This window comes from Chelonoidis abingdonii, chromosome 10 (genome assembly GCF_003597395.2).
Source record: "Chelonoidis abingdonii isolate Lonesome George chromosome 10, CheloAbing_2.0, whole genome shotgun sequence".
NCBI classification, from domain to species: Eukaryota; Metazoa; Chordata; order Testudines; family Testudinidae; genus Chelonoidis; species Chelonoidis abingdonii.
In genome coordinates, this window is record NC_133778.1 from 9521838 (window position 1) to 9539126 (window position 17289).

The 17289-nt window shown below is 55.3% G+C and overlaps 2 protein-coding genes across 2 annotated transcripts in view; one reads left to right on the forward strand and one right to left on the reverse strand.

The window, feature by feature from the left end:
- The window catches only part of LOC116815868 (uncharacterized), a 385671-nt gene that overhangs the window by 227895 nt on the left and 140487 nt on the right, over nt 1-17289 (reverse strand). The window lies entirely within an intron of this gene.
- Nucleotides 525-16808, forward strand: LOC116815860 (E3 ubiquitin-protein ligase TRIM39-like). Its single transcript, XM_032764578.2, has 7 exons — nt 525-691; nt 6250-6761; nt 9384-9479; nt 13002-13232; nt 14075-14097; nt 14186-14289; nt 15022-16808. Exons 2-7 carry the CDS (start codon nt 6375-6377, stop codon nt 15579-15581), a joined length of 1401 nt encoding a protein of 466 aa, XP_032620469.1. The 5' UTR covers nt 525-691; nt 6250-6374; the 3' UTR covers nt 15582-16808.

The following is a 17289-nucleotide window of genomic DNA, read 5'->3' on the forward strand; positions in this document are numbered from 1 at the left end:
GATCCTTCGACTGAGCTGGTGCTTAGTAACTTGGCAGTCAAGATCCTGCAGTGATGGTCACAGGGTTCCATAGCTAGACAGACACGGGAGGTGTGTGCACCCAGACAGCCAGTCCTGTGTGTGAGAGGGATACAACACCGATATGCACTGTTGTTCCCTGTACCGCGTCCTCGCTGAGAGCAACTGGCTGGAGCTGAGGAGAGGCCAAGCTACGGGAACTGGCTGCCATTAGGATGGGACAAGTTTCCTTATCCCAGTGTCCATTCTGAACTCACCCGCGGCAGCAGGAAGTTGGCAGAAGAGAAATGCCGGTTGCTGTTAGGGTAGCACTTTTATGGGAACAGGGAAATGAAATTAAGCTTGTTATTCCTGGTTCACACGGGGGTGAGCAGCAGAAAATCAGGCCAAGTGCACGAGGGAGCTGCCAAATGGCCTGTGTCATTTTCCAAGCCTGCAGCAGCTGCTCTGTGCAGGGCAGGGTGGGGAGGACACACCCTGACCGGGCCAGGCTGTTGTGTCTGGGGGCGGACTCTCTCTGCAGGCCCAAGGGAGATTGGCACCTTTGGGAGGAGATGACACAGGGCTCACTCCAGGGAATGCAGAGAGGCACCGAGCTTGGGGGAAGCCCAGGGGTCTGCCAGCTCCCAGGGACAGCCAGAGCCTAGGGAGACACTGAGCCCAGAGACGGAGGGTAAGAACTGACTGCCCTGCCCCAATCTCTTCAATCAGGCCCTGAGTCGGGACAGAGCCCCAGCCCCAGGGAGACAGATTCAGGGTCCAGTGTGTCTCTGACTCTACCCAGGATATAGAGCGATTTGTCTCCGTGCAGCTGGGCCAGGGCTGAGGGGGGATCCCACTGCTGCCTGCACACCCTGGAGTGGGGGGATCTCTGCTTTGGGGCAGGAAGGGGGGACAGCTGGGATCACCAGCCCCCAGGGCCAGGGTAGGACAGCAGCTGGGCTGGGCCCGTCAGTAACTGGGGGCTGCACGTGACTCAGGCTCAGGGCTTGTTTGGGGCCACCAGGGTTTGTATCCTCAGGGTGAGGGGTTTGTACAGATGGGGCTTCCCCGCTAGGGAACAGAACCCCTCAAACCGTCTCATGCCTGGGGCATCTGCACAGAGAGACTGGAAACCTCCCCTCCCCCATCACGTCACCTGTGGATCCAGGCAGATCTGGGAGCTGGGAACCTCCCCGCTCCCCTTCCCTGTCCCCCTCTGGGCGTTCGCTCTCCCAGACGCTCAGGGAAGCAGAGTTGGGGGTGGGGCAGCTGCTCTGGGACTCACATACACCCCCCCCCCCGCGGGTCTGTTTGTGCAGAGTCACTTCCTTGCCTGGCCCCCACCCTTCCCCCAGGCTCCCTCCCCTGCAGGCTGTGGTGTGGGGCTGGTGCAGGCTGAGCCCAGGGGCCGGGCCCCCCTTGGGTGGAATTCTGAGCTGAAGTAAATGGTCCAGGGAGGCTCAAGGCTGGTGCTGAAGGCGTCTGTTGTGGGCTGAGAGAAGCAGGCTGCAGGATCCCCTCAGTGTTGTCCTAAGGGCAGCAACAGCAGCAGCCCCGAGAAGGGACCCTGCCTCCACCCGAGCAGGAATTGAGGTGTCCATGGGATCCTTGGGGCTAGGCCAACGGGCTGGATTCTGATCAATCCCGACTCCTCCCATGACAGGAAACGGAGTAGGAGGGGACCAAATAGCCCAGATGGTGCCATGTCTCTACACTCAGCACAGCCGCTCCCAGCCGCAGAGACTCCCTGTAACATCCCCCTCAGCACAGCACTGCCTGCTCCTGCCTCCTCTCAGTCCCAGCACGCCCCTCTCTGCCCAGGACCCCACTCTTCCCCCCAAGCAGAGCACTTCATTGCCTCTCCCCCATCATCCCCCCCGCCACCCCCTATGCCCAGCACCCCACTAATGGGCAGGGCAGGGACAAGTGATACCGGGGTCAGGTATGAATTTTTCTGGAAAATTCCATGGCAATGGGTGGAGCAAGCAGCCCCCACGGGCCTGCAGGGACCTAAATCCCTTTGGCTACCTTCAGGCACCTAAATCTCTTTGGAAATCCGGCCCATTGTGGGTAAAGCTGAGAGTAGTCAGACTGATCTGTCTGAGTCATCACATGTGGGGCAGGAGTTCACAAACCCCAATTCTGTCCTGGCACCTCGGCTGTGCTGAGAGGCCCCAGCGCCCTTTGACACCAAGGTGGATGGCAGGTTCTCAGCCTCTGAAAAATCAGGCCACAAACCATCCCTGGGAGCAGGTCCAGGGGGCCTGTGATCGAGAACCTGCCCTTGCACCTCTCCTGACGGCAGCTGTCAATGGCTCCTTAGGGAGGGCAGGCACCAGCTTCTCTTTTGGAATCTGTGCTACAACTTCTGCCTAAGAAACTCTCCCTTGGTGGTGCTGAGATCCGGCCGACCCCGTTGTGAGGGACCAGGGCATAGGCAGCCTGGCCTAGGCATCACCAATGGGTGGGGTCTGCACATGAGTGACAGCAGTTGGTGGGCAGGAATGAGAGGAAAGCAAGACATGGTCAGAGTCAGGCCAGGGTGGGAGACCTGAGATCACAGCAGGCACAGCGAGGGGGCACGTCTCAGACTGTGATCAGAGACCGGCCATCAGGACACAAGACAAAGTCTAGAGTCACAGCAAGCCAAAGCCAGGGGGTTCCCAGACAAGTTCCTGGGCAACACCAGGGTTAAATAGGGTGCTCAGCAAATCAGAGGGCACAGGGTGCCGTCACTCTGGCTCCCTAGGGTGGTAATTTCTGCCGCACCATCATGCCAGTGATCCCCAGCTGTGCCTCTGCGGATCCAGGCTCTAGGTCACAGGCCCTGACTCACCACTGACACCTAATCTCTTTCGGCTTTATTACACCAATGTAGATGTGGCTGATTTGACTTATTGTTTCATAGCTGGTCTCTGAAGTGCTCTAAAATCTGCATGCTGCTTTGGGCTCTCTTGAAAGCTGCAGTGCCCTGCCGAAGTCTGCAGTAGTGTTCTTGGTCCACATTTAAGGTTATATGAGCAAGGGGTTCCCAAGATACAGTCCCTCATGTTATCTGAGTACTCTAGGGGCACCCACTTTTACCCTCTTCCTAGGGCTCAAGGTGTAACCCTGTTAATTTAGGCACCCACCCTCACCCTTCCATGGGCTCAGAGTGTAACCTCTCACTGCGGGTGTGTGGGGTCTTTTACCAGTGACAGAGCCTTACACAGCAATATCCTACTTAACCTCTTGTTATTAACAGTCACCAAAACAGAATACACACACTGAGCATATATTGCTCACCACTCCCAATAGACAAACATTTTGTGCCGGCCAGTAAGGATCTGGTCACCTGGGGACTCCAGTTTCTGCACGATATAGTCGGCAGGATGTGAGATCTGGCAGCTCTTATCTGGGGCTGTGTCCTGGAGTTGGTTCCCAAGAACTTCCTTTTGGACCCCACTTTAGATAGTGAAACTTGAGTCCTGCTGAACTGGACCTTATCCAATCATTTATCGAGGTATTACAAAATAATTCTTTGACCGATCCCAACATATTGAGAAAAAATTCTCTACCCAACCAGACCCCACTCCTTTAGCTCATTTACAAACTTGCAAAATTAGTAGCTATGTAATAGACATAAACAACCAAAGAACCGAACAGAACCATGCAGCAAAACAATAGAGAAGTAGGGACCATAAAGGCAAAACAATAGAGAAGTGGAGGTTTCACACCCACAACTGTTGCTAAGCGATTCCTTGCCGGATGGAATACTGTCAAACAAGGTTTTCTTTAAATGTCTTAAGATCGGTTTCCTTATCTGCTGATGGTGGGTGCTATTAGGGCAGGCTCACCTCCTTAACAGCCCGATATTACCTTGTTTTAATGTAAGTTAGATAGAATGTGAGGATGTGACTTCCTGCTTTCTCTTAATATGGCTGCAGAAAAAGACCTCAGACCTTACACCCGCTCCAAAAAAGGGACAGGGACATTTCCTGCTCACTTCTTAGATTTTTGCACAAACCTGCAGCTCTACCTTTGGCTCTGAACTGCCCCACGTGGCTCTCAGCTGGTCAGGACTGAGCTGAGCCAGCACCCATAGCCCCTGTGGGGAAGCAATACTGGAATTGTTAGGAGGGGTTAGAGTTAATGCTAATCACCAGCTCAGGCCTGCCTCACACACTGGCTGCTGCTCAGTGGCTGACAAATGTGTGTAGAAGCACGGCTGACATCAGTCCCGGGGTACCTCAAGGCACCGTGCGGTACACACCAGAGACTGTGAGTTGGAGCCGGTCCCTTGACAGCGGTCTGAGGCTGTGTGACTGCAGTGCTCCAGGAAATGGGCGTTTGTTGGAAGTTTTGCCTCAAGGGCAGAGCTTTCTCTCAAAGAGCCGAAAGTTCCAAGTGCTGTAAAATCCCCCTGCAGACTCAGATACTCTAAATGTTGTGTCAGGTTAGGGCTGGGGTACAGTGAGTGGTGCTGTGATGTTGGACTCTATATGATTATATGCAAATACGCTAATGAGTGTGAATATAATGTAACTGGAATATGCTTCATGCAAAAGGTCTTTTGTAAGGTATCATTACAATCTACTGAGTGTGGTCATCCTATTGTATAAATGTACCACTCTTGTATCTGAGCCTAGAAATATGATATATAACTGAGGACCTATTGTAATTATGCAAAGTGTGGGCCATTAATGGTGTTTTGGAATCTTGATGACTCCCATTAACTAGGACAATTGTCTGCAGATGGCTCTGTTTTACCTGTAAGTCTTCCTGTAGACGTGTGTGCTGGCAAGCAGGCAATGAAGTCTTGCAGTGACATGGGATCATGTCACCTGAACTGGAATCCATCTTTAACCTGGTGTCTTTCCGTTGAGAAGGAGGGGGTGGGAACCCAGAGAGGGACAAAGGATTCCCACCTTATGCAAAAGAGATATAAGGGGGTGGAACAGAACAAAGGGGGCTGCAGTCATGACAAATCCCCTAGCTACCACCTGAGCTGGAACAAGGGCTGTACCAGGGGAAAGGATTGCACCCAGACTAGGAGGCTAGTCTGTCAAAGAAGCTGATTGGAACATCTCTGAGGGGGAGATTTACCTACATTTAGTTCCCTACGGTATCAGGTTTAGACTTGCGTGTCTTATTTTATTTTGCTTGGTAATTTATTTTGTTCTGTCTGTTATTACTTGGAGCCACTGAAATCCTACTGTCTGTATTTAATAAAATCACTTTTTACTTATTAATTAACCCAGAGAATGTATTAATAGCTGGGAGGAGAGGGGAACAGCTGTGCACATCTCTCTATCAGTGTTATAGAGTGCGAACAATTTATGAGTTTACCCCATATAAGCTTTATACAGGGTAAAATGGATTTATTTAGGGTTTGGATCCCATTGGGAACTGGGTATCTGGGTGTTGAAGACAGGAGCACTTCTTAAGCTGTTTTCATTTAAACCTTCAGCTTGTGGGGGACGAGGTTCAGACTTGTACCTGGGTTTGCAGCAGGCAAATGTTTGGCTCCAACAAGGCAGGGTTCTGGAGTCCTAAGCTGGCAGGGAAAACAGGCTCAGAGGTAGTCTCAGCACATCAGGTGGCAGCTCCCAAAGGGGTTTCTGTGACCCAGCCTGACACAGGTGCAAGTTGGAGTCATTTGGTCAGAGCCGGTGCAACCATTTAGGCGACCTAGGCAGTCGCCTAGGGCGCTAGGATTTGGGGAGGTGCCATTTTCTTCGGCAGTGACCGCAGCGGCCGGATCTTCGGCCACCCCGGTTGCCGCTGGCATTTAGGCGGAGGGAGCTGGGGCTGAGGAGCGCTTGGAGGGCAGCCTGCAGCAAGTAAGGAGAACTCTCCGCTCCAGCTCATCCCTGCCCCGCCTCCTCCCCAAGCACGCCGTGGCTGCTTCACTTCTCCCGCCTCCCAGGCTTGCAGCGCCAAACAGCTTAGGCACCGCAAACCTGGGAGGTGGGAGAAGTGAAGCAGAGACAGTGTGCTCGGGGTGGAGGTGGGGCAGGGGTGAGCTGCTGCAAGAGGGGTGCCCCAGGGCGGAGGAGGTGCAAGGTGGAAGTTTCGCCAAGGGCACGAAACATCCTTGCACTGGCCCTGCATTTAGTCAAGGGGTTCTCTGATATAGCTGCCCAACCCCAAAATAAAGAGTTAATGTTAACAAAGTGCTGTCAAATTCATGTCCATATGAGGCTCTAAAAACCTGCAGAAGGTCAATAATCGTGTCTTACCTGTTCTCTTCTCTCCATCTCACCGCAGTTCACTTTCCCACCTTCTCTGTGATTCCCCCACCCCGTCCTCCTCTTCTCACCTTATTCTGGGCATGTGAAGAGCTGATTCAGGCAGCAAGGGGACTGCCCATCAACGAGACACAGAAGACAGCCATGGCCTCAGCGGTGCCCATAGGGAAAGCACTAGAAGAAGCCACGTGCTCCATCTGCCTGGAGTATCTGACAGAGCCGGTGATGATAGCATGTGGGCACAACTTCTGCCGAGCCTGCATCACCCAGTACACTGAGCAAAGAAAGCCTCAATCAGGCACAAAGTTCCCCTGTCCTGAGTGCCGAGTGCTGTTCCAGAAAGGGAATTTCAGGCCCAACAGGCAGCTGGCCAATATCATAGAAAGCATCAAACCTCTGAGGTTACAGCCTGGGCAAGCACAGAATGAGAATCTGTGTGAGATGGACAAGGAAAAACTCCAACTCTTCTGCAGGGAGGATGGAAAAGCCGCCTGTGTGGTCCCCATAGAGGAAGTTGCCCAGGGTTATAAGGTAGGAGTCACTGCTGCTCATGGTGAAGGAACCCCTTAAGCGCCCCATTGTGTTTCTCCAGAGCCGGCTGCTGGGGGGTGAGTGGGAACTCACACAATTAAGGGAGGTGGATCCAGGGATCCAGGTGGTGCCAGGCTGGGTCCATCTCTCTGCCAGGCAGGGCTTCCAATCAGGGGCGGCTCTATGTATTTTGCCACCCCAAGCATGGCAGTCAGGGAGCCTTTGGCGGTGTTTCTGCGGGAGGTCCCTGGCCCTGCGGATTCCATGGCGGTTCTGCAGGTGACCTGCAGGTCCCACGCCTTCGGCGTACCGAATTGCTGCTGAAGCTGCTGGACCAGCAGACCACCCACAGAAACGCTGCCGAAGGCTGCTTGACTGGCGCCCTCACGGTGACTGGCAGGCTGCCCCCCCCCCCCCGCTTGCCTCCCCAGGCACGCTCTTGCTGTGCTGGTGCTTGGAGCTGCCCCTGCTTCCAATGGGAGGTGACCACGGCCGCCTTATGGCATCTGAGTGGAGGAAACCAGGGCCTGGCTCTTACCTTTTCAGTGTGTGGGTGAGGGCTGAGGGGTTGGCTCAGACTGCAGGTTTGGGGCTTGCTTGCAACTTTGCAACATCAGGAAGGAAAGGCCTTGGATTCTCCATTTTGCAGGCACCTCCTGTGGAGACCCGGGCGTGTCCCATTGGGGCTTTACACAGCATGGGTGTCTGTGTGTGTGGTGGGGCTCTGTGAGGGAGCCCAAAGGGGAGGGGAAGTGGAGTGTGTGAAAGCAGGAGAGGGAGGTATGTGCAGTGTGGGACATTGGGAGCTGGCCTGAGATGAATGACATCAAATGACACCGGAGAGATGAGGAAATGGGGCAAGGGGAAGAGATGAGGCTGGATCCTGGGCCCCATGGTCTATGCTTGGTGTTGCGCCTGTCAAAGTTAGACTCAAGACTCACAGTCTGTCAGACCACTCTGTTTTATTAGCACAGCGCTCTGCTAATACACCCAGATAATGTGAGCCCCATACAAGACACAAACTATCTTATTTATACAGATAAAAGGGCAGGAGTTTAGACAAAGGGACAAAGAAAGCAACAGACAGGAAAAACCACCTGTGACACAGCATGCCATATTCAGGTCCTTACTGATTGGTATCGATCTAAGGCTAATTTTTCCAATTGCCCTTAAACGGTGCAATTGTTCTATGCTAATGTCTGTGTTCCTGACACCTGGATTGCAACATTCCAACAATTTTGCTTAAAGGTGCAGACAACATTTCTTTAATCCATTCTTATTTTTACAATATAATTAATTCTACTTTCACACACCATAGAGACATAGACCTGCACCCACGAGAGGATTCCTCTTCCAGGGGAGCGCTAGGGCTGCAGGCTGGGGCTGGGTTCAGCTTCTGAACCGTCAGCTGAACTCCTGCATTCCAGAGGGCTCTGAGTGCGGCAGCCGAGTGGGGAAGAGTCTCACCCCGGGATCAGCATCATAGGATATGGCTACACTTGCAGCTGTACAGCGCTGGGAGTTACAGCTGTCTTCATACAGCTGTGTAGGGAAAGCGCTGCAGTGTGGCCACACTGACAGCTACCAGCACTGCAATATGGCCACATTTGCAGCATTTGCAGCGCTGTTGGGAGTGGTTGAACAGGCATTCTGGATACCTCCGAATACTCTGGAGGCCAATTACAGTGCTTTTGGTGGCCACACTGGCGGAGCAGCGCTGCATCACCAGCGCTGCAATCGTTATACCCCAGGCAGAGCAGGAGTACAGCCAGCGCTGCAGCCAGGGAGATGCAGCGCTGTATGTGCCTTGCAACTGTGGACGGTAAGTTGCAGCGTTGTAAACCCACCACCAGTGCTACAACTCTCCAGTGAAGCCAAGCCCTCAGCCAGACGATGCCCCAAGCCCTACAGTGCTGACCCTGCTGCCTCTGCCCAGGGCATTCTCCTGAATTTGTACCTGAAATGTGCATTTCACACAGGGCTGGACTGAGGCCACCCAGGGCCCAGGCTCCACACCCTGACACAGGGGCCTGCTGTGACCCTGCTCCACTGGCTGTGAACGGGGTCACTCACTCAAGAGCTGTCTGCTGCGAGTGGGGCCTGCAAACTTCTTTGGGCAGGCAGGGGGAACAGCTGGGGGCTCCCTCCCTTTGGGGACACTGGGGGCAGGAGCAAAGGGGTCCCCTCTCCCCTGAGAAAGAGAGAGACAGGATCAGGGAATCCCCCCTCCCCGCAGTACTCTCTCTCTTTTGGGGGGAAGAGCTCTCCCCTCCCTGACACACACAGACTCCTCTGCGGGGATACTGTTGGCAGGTTAACACCCTCTAGAGACACATGGCGTTACCTCTCTGGGTGCTTGGCTCAGGCTCTCTGCAGACTCAGGCAGGTGTCACTCTGTCTGTCACACTCAGGGCATGTTTTCAATATTTAATTTGCAGCCTGGAGGGTTTAAATCATGCATTTATAATGGATGCCAAGAGCCTGAGGTAATCACATGACTCCAGTAGCTGGGGTATAGACATAGTCCTATAGGACCTCTGCTTCCACGGACCCTGCCTCCTGCAGCCCTGCTCATCAGACAGGCAGACTAATGGCTGTTTATCTCACATGGTGCTCCTGAAGGTAAAACTCCAGGAAATCCTGGGTCCTCTGAGGCAGAAGCTGGAGGAGGCTCTGGCACTGGTGTCTGAAGAGGAAAAGAAAATCAGGGAGTGGCAGGTAGGTGTCTGGGTTCATTCCTCCCGGAGCCCGGCCTGCTGCAGTGTTCCTGTAAAGCTGCTAACCTGCTCTGGCTGTTTGCCCTGGCATGGTGCCAGGAGCAGGAAACATCTCTGGTGGGGATCCCAGTGCAGCAGCCCTGGGGGGAAGGACAGTTCCTGGCCCATGGGCAGCGGCACAGACTCACCTCAGGGCTCCCCTTCCACCCAATCCCAACTCACTGCACAGCCACTGCCACTGCACCCCGACCTCTGCACCCCCCAACTCATCCTTCACCCACCCACCCACTGTCCTGTACACACAGACCCACTCGCTCCTCCTGCAGCCAGAGCAGCCAGTCCGGAGCCGGGGGGCAGGGACAGGCCCTTCTAAAGAGTGGGCAGCAGACACCCCTCCTTAGAGGGGAAATCCCCTCTGATTGGCTGTGTTTCCCCTCCCTGATAGCGAAGGGCAGCCAATCAGAGCTATGATGTACGTTGATCCATATACTGACCTCCACCCTCATACCACTACCCCTGTGCTGAGCTTTACCCTGCGCCCACGTACCACCGCCCCCATTCTCAGCTTTACCCTGCGCCCACGTACCACTGCCCCTGTGCTGAGCTTTACCCTGCGCCCACGTACCACCGCCCCCATTCTCAGCTTTACCCTGCACCCACGTACCACTGCCCCGTGCTGAGCTTTACCCTGCGCCCACGTACCACTGCCCCTGTGCTGAGCTTTACCCTGCGCCCACGTACCACCGCCCCCGTGCTGAGCTTTACCCTGCGCCCACGTACCACTGCCCCCGTGCTGAGCTTTACCCTGCGCCCACGTACCACTGCCCCCGTGCTGAGCTTTACCCTGCGCCCACGTACCACCGCCCCCATGCTGAGCTTTACCCTGCGCCCGTGTACCACCGCCCCCATGCTGAGCTTTACCCTGCACCCACGTACCACTGCCCCCGTGCTGAGCTTTAACCTGCGCCCACATACCACTGCCCCGTGCTGAGCTTTACCCTGCGCCCACGTACCACTGCCCCCGTGCTGAGCTTTACCCTGCGCCCACGTACCACCGCCCCCGTGCTGAGCTTTACCCTGCGCCCACGTACCACTGCCCCCGTGCTGAGCTTTACCCTGCGCCCACGTACCACTGCCCCCGTGCTGAGCTTTACCCTGCGCCCACGTACCACTGCCCCCGTGCTGAGCTTTACCCTGCGCCCACGTACCACTGCCCCCGTGCTGAGCTTTACCCTGCGCCCACGTACCACTGCCCCCGTGCTGAGCTTTACCCTGCGCCCACGTACCACTGCCCCCGTGCTGAGCTTTACCCTGCGCCCACGTACCACTGCCCCCGTGCTGAGCTTTACCCTGCGCCCACGTACCACTGCCCCCGTGCTGAGCTTTACCCTGCGCCCACGTACCACTGCCCCCGTGCTGAGCTTTACCCTGCGCCCACGTACCACTGCCCCCGTGCTGAGCTTTACCCTGCGCCCACGTACCACTGCCCCCGTGCTGAGCTTTACCCTGCGCCCACGTACCACTGCCCCCGTGCTGAGCTTTACCCTGCGCCCACGTACCACTGCCCCCGTGCTGAGCTTTACCCTGCGCCCACGTACCACCGCCCCCGTGCTGAGCTTTACCCTGCGCCCACGTACCACTGCCCCCGGCTGAGCTTTACCCTGCGCCCACGTACCACCGCCCCCATTCTCAGCTTTACCCTGCACCCACGTACCACTGCCCCGTGCTGAGCTTTACCCTGCGCCCACGTACCACTGCCCCTGTGCTGAGCTTTACCCTGCGCCCACGTACCACCGCCCCCGTGCTGAGCTTTACCCTGCGCCCACGTACCACTGCCCCGGTGCTGAGCTTTACCCTGCGCCCACGTACCACTGCCCCCGTGCTGAGCTTTACCCTGCGCCCACGTACCACTGCCCCCGTGCTGAGCTTTACCCTGCGCCCACGTACCACTGCCCCCGTGCTGAGCTTTACCCTGCGCCCACGTACCACTGCCCCCGTGCTGAGCTTTACCCTGCGCCCACGTACCACTGCCCCCGTGCTGAGCTTTACCCTGCGCCCACGTACCACTGCCCCCGTGCTGAGCTTTACCCTGCGCCCACGTACCACTGCCCCCGTGCTGAGCTTTACCCTGCGCCCACGTACCACTGCCCCCGTGCTGAGCTTTACCCTGCGCCCACGTACCACTGCCCCCGTGCTGAGCTTTACCCTGCGCCCACGTACCACTGCCCCCGTGCTGAGCTTTACCCTGCGCCCACGTACCACTGCCCCCGTGCTGAGCTTTACCCTGCGCCCACGTACCACCGCCCCCGTGCTGAGCTTTACCCTGCGCCCACGTACCACTGCCCCCGGCTGAGCTTTACCCTGCGCCCACGTACCACTGCCCCCTGCTGAGCTTTACCCTGCGCCCACGTACCACTGCCCCCGTGCTGAGCTTTACCCTGCGCCCACGTACCACTGCCCCCGTGCTGAGCTTTACCCTGCGCCCACGTACCACCGCCCCCGTGCTGAGCTTTACCCTGCGCCCATGTACCACCGCCCCCATTCTCAGCTTTACCCTGCACCCACGTACCACTGCCCCTGTGCTGAGCTTTACCCTGCACCCACGTACCACTGCCCCTGTGCTGAGCTTTACCCTGCACCCACGTACCACCGCCCCTGTGCTGAGCTTTACCCTGCACCGACGTACCACCGCCCCCATGCTCAGCTTTACCCTGCGCCTATGTACCACTGCCCCTGTGCTGAGCTTTATCCTGTGCCCACGTACCACTGCCCCCGTGCTGAGCTTTACCCTGCACCCCCGTACCAGTGCCCCGTGCTGAGCTTTACCCTGCGCCCATGTACCACTGCCCCCATGCTCAGCTTTACCCTGCGCCCACGTGCCACTGCCCCCATGCTCAGCTTTACCCTGCGCCCACGTACCACTGCCCCCGGGCTGAGCTTTACTCTGCGCCCACGTACCACTGCCCCTGGGCTGAGCTTTACCCTGTGTCCACATGCCGTGCCCCCGTGCCGAGCTTTAACCTGCACCCACGTACCACTGCCTCTGACCCCTGTTCCACTCCCCATGATCAATCCTGTCCTCCCCCAATCTGTTCCCACACTGAGTCCCTAGTCCCAGCTCACCCTTCTTACCACAGGGGTCTTCTCGGGACCCTCTGATTTCAGGGAGAAGCCAGATGCTCCCACTCCAGTGTCACTGTTTAAGGGGTCACCAAGGTTGGCCACTTCCTGCCCCCAATCCAGCAAGAGCGCCAGGATCTACAAGAGAGGGACAGGACCCTGCTCCTCAGACTCCCCCTCACAGATCAGGGGAGAGGTTGGGGGTGGAAATACAAGAGCAGTGACTCAGAAGGGCATTTTGCATTTCCCTTACGGTGACCCACTACTCAAAAGCCTCCTATGGATGCGTGATCCTCACAGCCCGAGTCTAGCAGCCCTGCTCCCGCATCCCGAGGCGGGCTTGGCTCAGTGTGTGCCCAGCTCTGGCTCCTGCGGTTTGTTCCTTCTCCATTTTCTACTAAAGGGCAAAGTAGAGAATCAGAGACGGTCAATCACATGTGAATTTAAGAAACTGCACCAGCTTCTGAGTGAGGAAGAGCAGCTGCTCCTGAGGAGGCTGGCGGAGGAGGAGAGGGAGACTCTGCAGAGACTACAGGACAATATCACAAAGCTCTCGGAGCAGAGTGCTGCACTGATCAATCGCATCACAGAGCTAGAGGAGAAGTGTCAGCAACCGGCCGCTGAGCTGCTGCAGGTGAGACTGATAACAACCTCCCCATCATCCATCCTGCAGCACTAAACTCCCCAGTCAGTGACCAGATCCAGGAATTAGTGACCAGGCCTATTTCCAGTGCCTGCTCTGACAGTTTCCCGACACAAACAGAAGCCCAGGCGTGACATCCTGTCACACCGACATGCACACTTTGTGTTGGAGGGAAACGCAGACACAGCGGAGGCTTTGCCTGTCAAACGGGTGGAGCAGAAGGAGCAAGGGGCTGATATGGTCCCTGCTGCAGAGATTCTCAGTGGTGACAGAGGGGGGAAACACGAGACAAAGTGAACTCTCAAATTCATGAGATGAAAGGGCCAAGATTCTCATCACTGGCCATTGGAGCAGGGGGCCTCCATCCCTGGGCCTGATCGGGGGAAGTGCTGAGCACCCCCACAACAGCTGAAGCAGTGGAAGCTGCAGCTGCTCCAGCTGAGGATCTGGGCCCTGTCGCCTTTGATCTGCAGCAGGAAGCTGCACAGGCGTGAGGCTGGGGACAGCTGGGTGGCAGCCCTGCAGGGAAGGGGAGGGACAGAGGTGCATTAGGGATGCTGCTGCTTTCCTTGTCCCAACAAATCTTGTTCAGTGTTCGCAGAGCATCCCATCCCCCCCAGTCTGTGCCATTGTCACATGATACTGAGCTCCTCTGAGAGTCAGAGCCAGGGCGATGGGGCACCTGAAATCGGGGATCACTGTCCAGTGTCCTGCACAGAAGCTGCTGCCCTGACATGCTAAATGTTGTGGATTCAGTGTGGTAGAGAATGGAAAGTCACTTGGTGTTTTTGCATGTGGTGTTAACCCAGCCCCCTGTCTCTGTCTCCTTTCAGGGTGTGAAAAGCACATTGATCAGGTCTGTTCCCATTTCCTTTTCTCCTTCTGAGCCCGTGAGCGATGTGGGTGCAGAGCAGCCGAGTGATGAGGGGACCTTTTCTTCACAGGAGTGAACATGTGAAACTCCAGCCACCAGAAGCTGTTTCTCCTGCCCTGAAGAGCGGGTATAAAATCTTCCTTGACATGAGGGAAATGCTGAAGAGATTCACCCGTGAGTGACAGTGCCTGGCTGGGTTTCCTCTGCATGTGGGTGGGGAGGAGAATCGATATGCATTGTGCATGGGGACAAATGGCCACATTGTGACCACCAGGCTGGTGTGGCAGCAGCCCCAAAGCCAGGACCTGGTCTCCCTACATTGGGAGAAATCTCCATGCTGGGGATGTTGACAATCATTCACCGCAAGTCACTGGGATCTGGGCTCCATCCTTAGAGAGATTTGACATAGAGCTGGGCAAAATGTTTTTGGCAAATAGTTAATTTATATTTTGGGTTGACTGAAACTATTTGTGAAGTCGTGTTGAGTTTTCTGAATAGTTTCAAATGAACAGAAAAGTGTTGTAATGGGCTGTACTTCTGGGGTGAGCCTGGAAGCTACTGGAACCGCTGCCCCCCTCCCCCCCCGCCCACTATTCATCTGGGTTGGCCTTTCACAGGGCTTTGGCTGATGGCACAAAGCCAGCCCCTCTGGGCCCTACTGTCACCCAACACAACAGCTGGTGGCGCCACACCCCCAGCTGAGTTACCTGAGCGCTTTACCTAGGCCATGGAGGCACCAGCCAATTTCTAAGCTCCCAAGCCCTGCCCGTCAGAGTATAAACCCAGAATGACGCCAGCTTGCAACAGCACCCCAACACAGTGATTAATGGGGATGCGGGTTAATTTCCCTTTGATCCCAGAGACCAGCCCCTGCCCCCAGCACTGACTCTGTGACTCTCTCCCCAGTGGACGTGACTCTGGATCCAGACACGGCTCATCCCAACCTTGTTCTGTCTCAGGATAGGAAACGTGTGAGACGCAAAACCAAACGACAGAATCTGCCCAATAACCCTGAGAGATTTGATCCCTGTGTCTTTGTCCTGGGTGCTGAGGGATTCACGGGAGGGAGGCATTACTGGGAAGTGGAGATGGCAGACAAGACTAGGTGGATCCTGGGGGTTTGTAAGGAGTCTGTGAGCAGGAAGAATCCAGATCACCTGTCACCTAAAAACGGATACTGGACTGTGTGTCTGAGGGATGGGGAATACAAGGCTCTCACCGACCCATGGACCCCACTCCCCGTGAGTGTCAGGCCCAGCCGAGTGGGGATTTTCCTGGACTATAAGGCAGGTGAGGTCTCCTTTTACAATGTGTCTGACAGGTCCCATCTCTTCACTTTCACTGACACCTTCTCCGGGACAGTCCGCCCTTTCTTCAGTCCCTGTGCCAATGCTGGAGGTAAAAACACAGCTCCCCTGATAATCTGCTCAGTCCCAGCTCAGGCCAGAGGGAATCTTGGTCCCTGAAGGTGACACCTAAGCTGGACACTCACACATTGCCGGAAAACCAGACTTCCCGACACTTCTGGAACAGCGTGACCCTGCCCCCATGGGTGTGATGGTGGAAAGGTCATCACCTTCACCCACTTCTCACCGCCACCCCTCTCACTTTCCAGAACCCAGCCTCTGATGCGGGGGAGAGGAGATAGGGGTGCAGGTGCGAGGGTCAGGGTGCAGGCTCCTGGGCTGTGTAGGGTCCAGGGCAGGGAGGAGTTTGTAGAAGCAGGAAGGGAAGAGCCCAGATCATAAGAGGAAGGCTGGGAGGAGGTGGTTGTAATGGTGGGGAGGGGAGAGAGGCCCAAGGAGGAAGAGCCTCTGGCAGAAATGACCCAGTGGGCAGAGGAGCCCAATGAGTACGAGGGGGCCAGTGAGCGACAGGAAGGTCCCAGCCTTTCCTGCCCTGGGGGAGTCTCTGGCCATGGAGGGGAGTGAAATGGCCCCAGGAGGCAGTCTGGGGGCAGCAGTGAGAGTGTCAGGGCCCTGCTGTGGGGGACGCTCTGCACTGCAGACTCAGCCATGTGGGGGGAGATGGTTCCAGCACTGTGGAGGAGGGGTGGGGAGAGGTGGGGGAGGGATTCAGTAGCTGGGCAGGGGAAGGGGAGTCAGAGCCCAGCCCTAGGGCTGTGTGACCAAGGGGCCCAGGCTGGGCAAATTGAACCCACTTGCTGGAAGAAGCCAGGCAGCTTTTTCCCCCTTCCAATGTTTTGCTCCTCCCTTGTGCCGTGTGAGAAACAGCTCCCAGCATGGGATGATACTGGTTAGAGAGCCTCACATACAGCTAATGGGTTTTGCTGCCCCATCACGGTTTGCTCCCCCTCTTTACCCATCCCCTGGCCCAGAGGTTGCTGGTGGTGACGGACGGGAAACATTCACTCCTGTCAGAATTTCTACCCACGTAACATCTCAATTTTGAATACCGAGAGAAAGGAAAAAGGAGATTTTTCTAATTTAGAAAATGCTGTGATTGTAACAAGGTATAAATACAAGAATATTTTAATTTACATTTCAACAGTATTTTAGAAACCTGCCTCTAAAGATACTCTTAGAAATGGAATTAACATGTATTGTTTGAATGATCATTGACATGTACATTCAAATTTAACTTCTCTAAATAGCTGACTTTTGTTGTTGTTTTAACTGTTATTTCAAGAAATCCCAAATGTTTATCATTACAAAATAATTGTAAAACTGTCAGACCAGTTTATTCAATTCTATGTACAGCATAATGTTTACGGGTTATAAACATCACAACTACACACACGTTCAGGTCTTTCAGGACTTGCACTGCACCTTTCAAAAGTAAGATGGAAAATTGATGCCACAGAACTAACGATGCAAAACATTATTTCAGTTCACTCCCACATGAGTATAAAATATTATTCCTTGAACTTCTGCTAAACTTCATGTGATTTTTTTAACTCTCTAGCTACATATAATACTCCCGAGGGAATTCTGCACCCTGGCACATGCACAGAATTCTTGTCAGATGCAGATTTTTTTTCCTGCAGAAAAAACATCCTGCGGAAGAAGTGCTGCAGTTCTTCCTTTCGCCTAGCAGAGGCTGAGGTGGCACCAGCCCAGCTGGCTGACGGAGCTAGCCCATAGTTTGCCCACCCCTGAAATGGCCAAGGACTAATCAAAGCAGTGTGTGACTTGGTGGCTAGGTCTTGCAGGT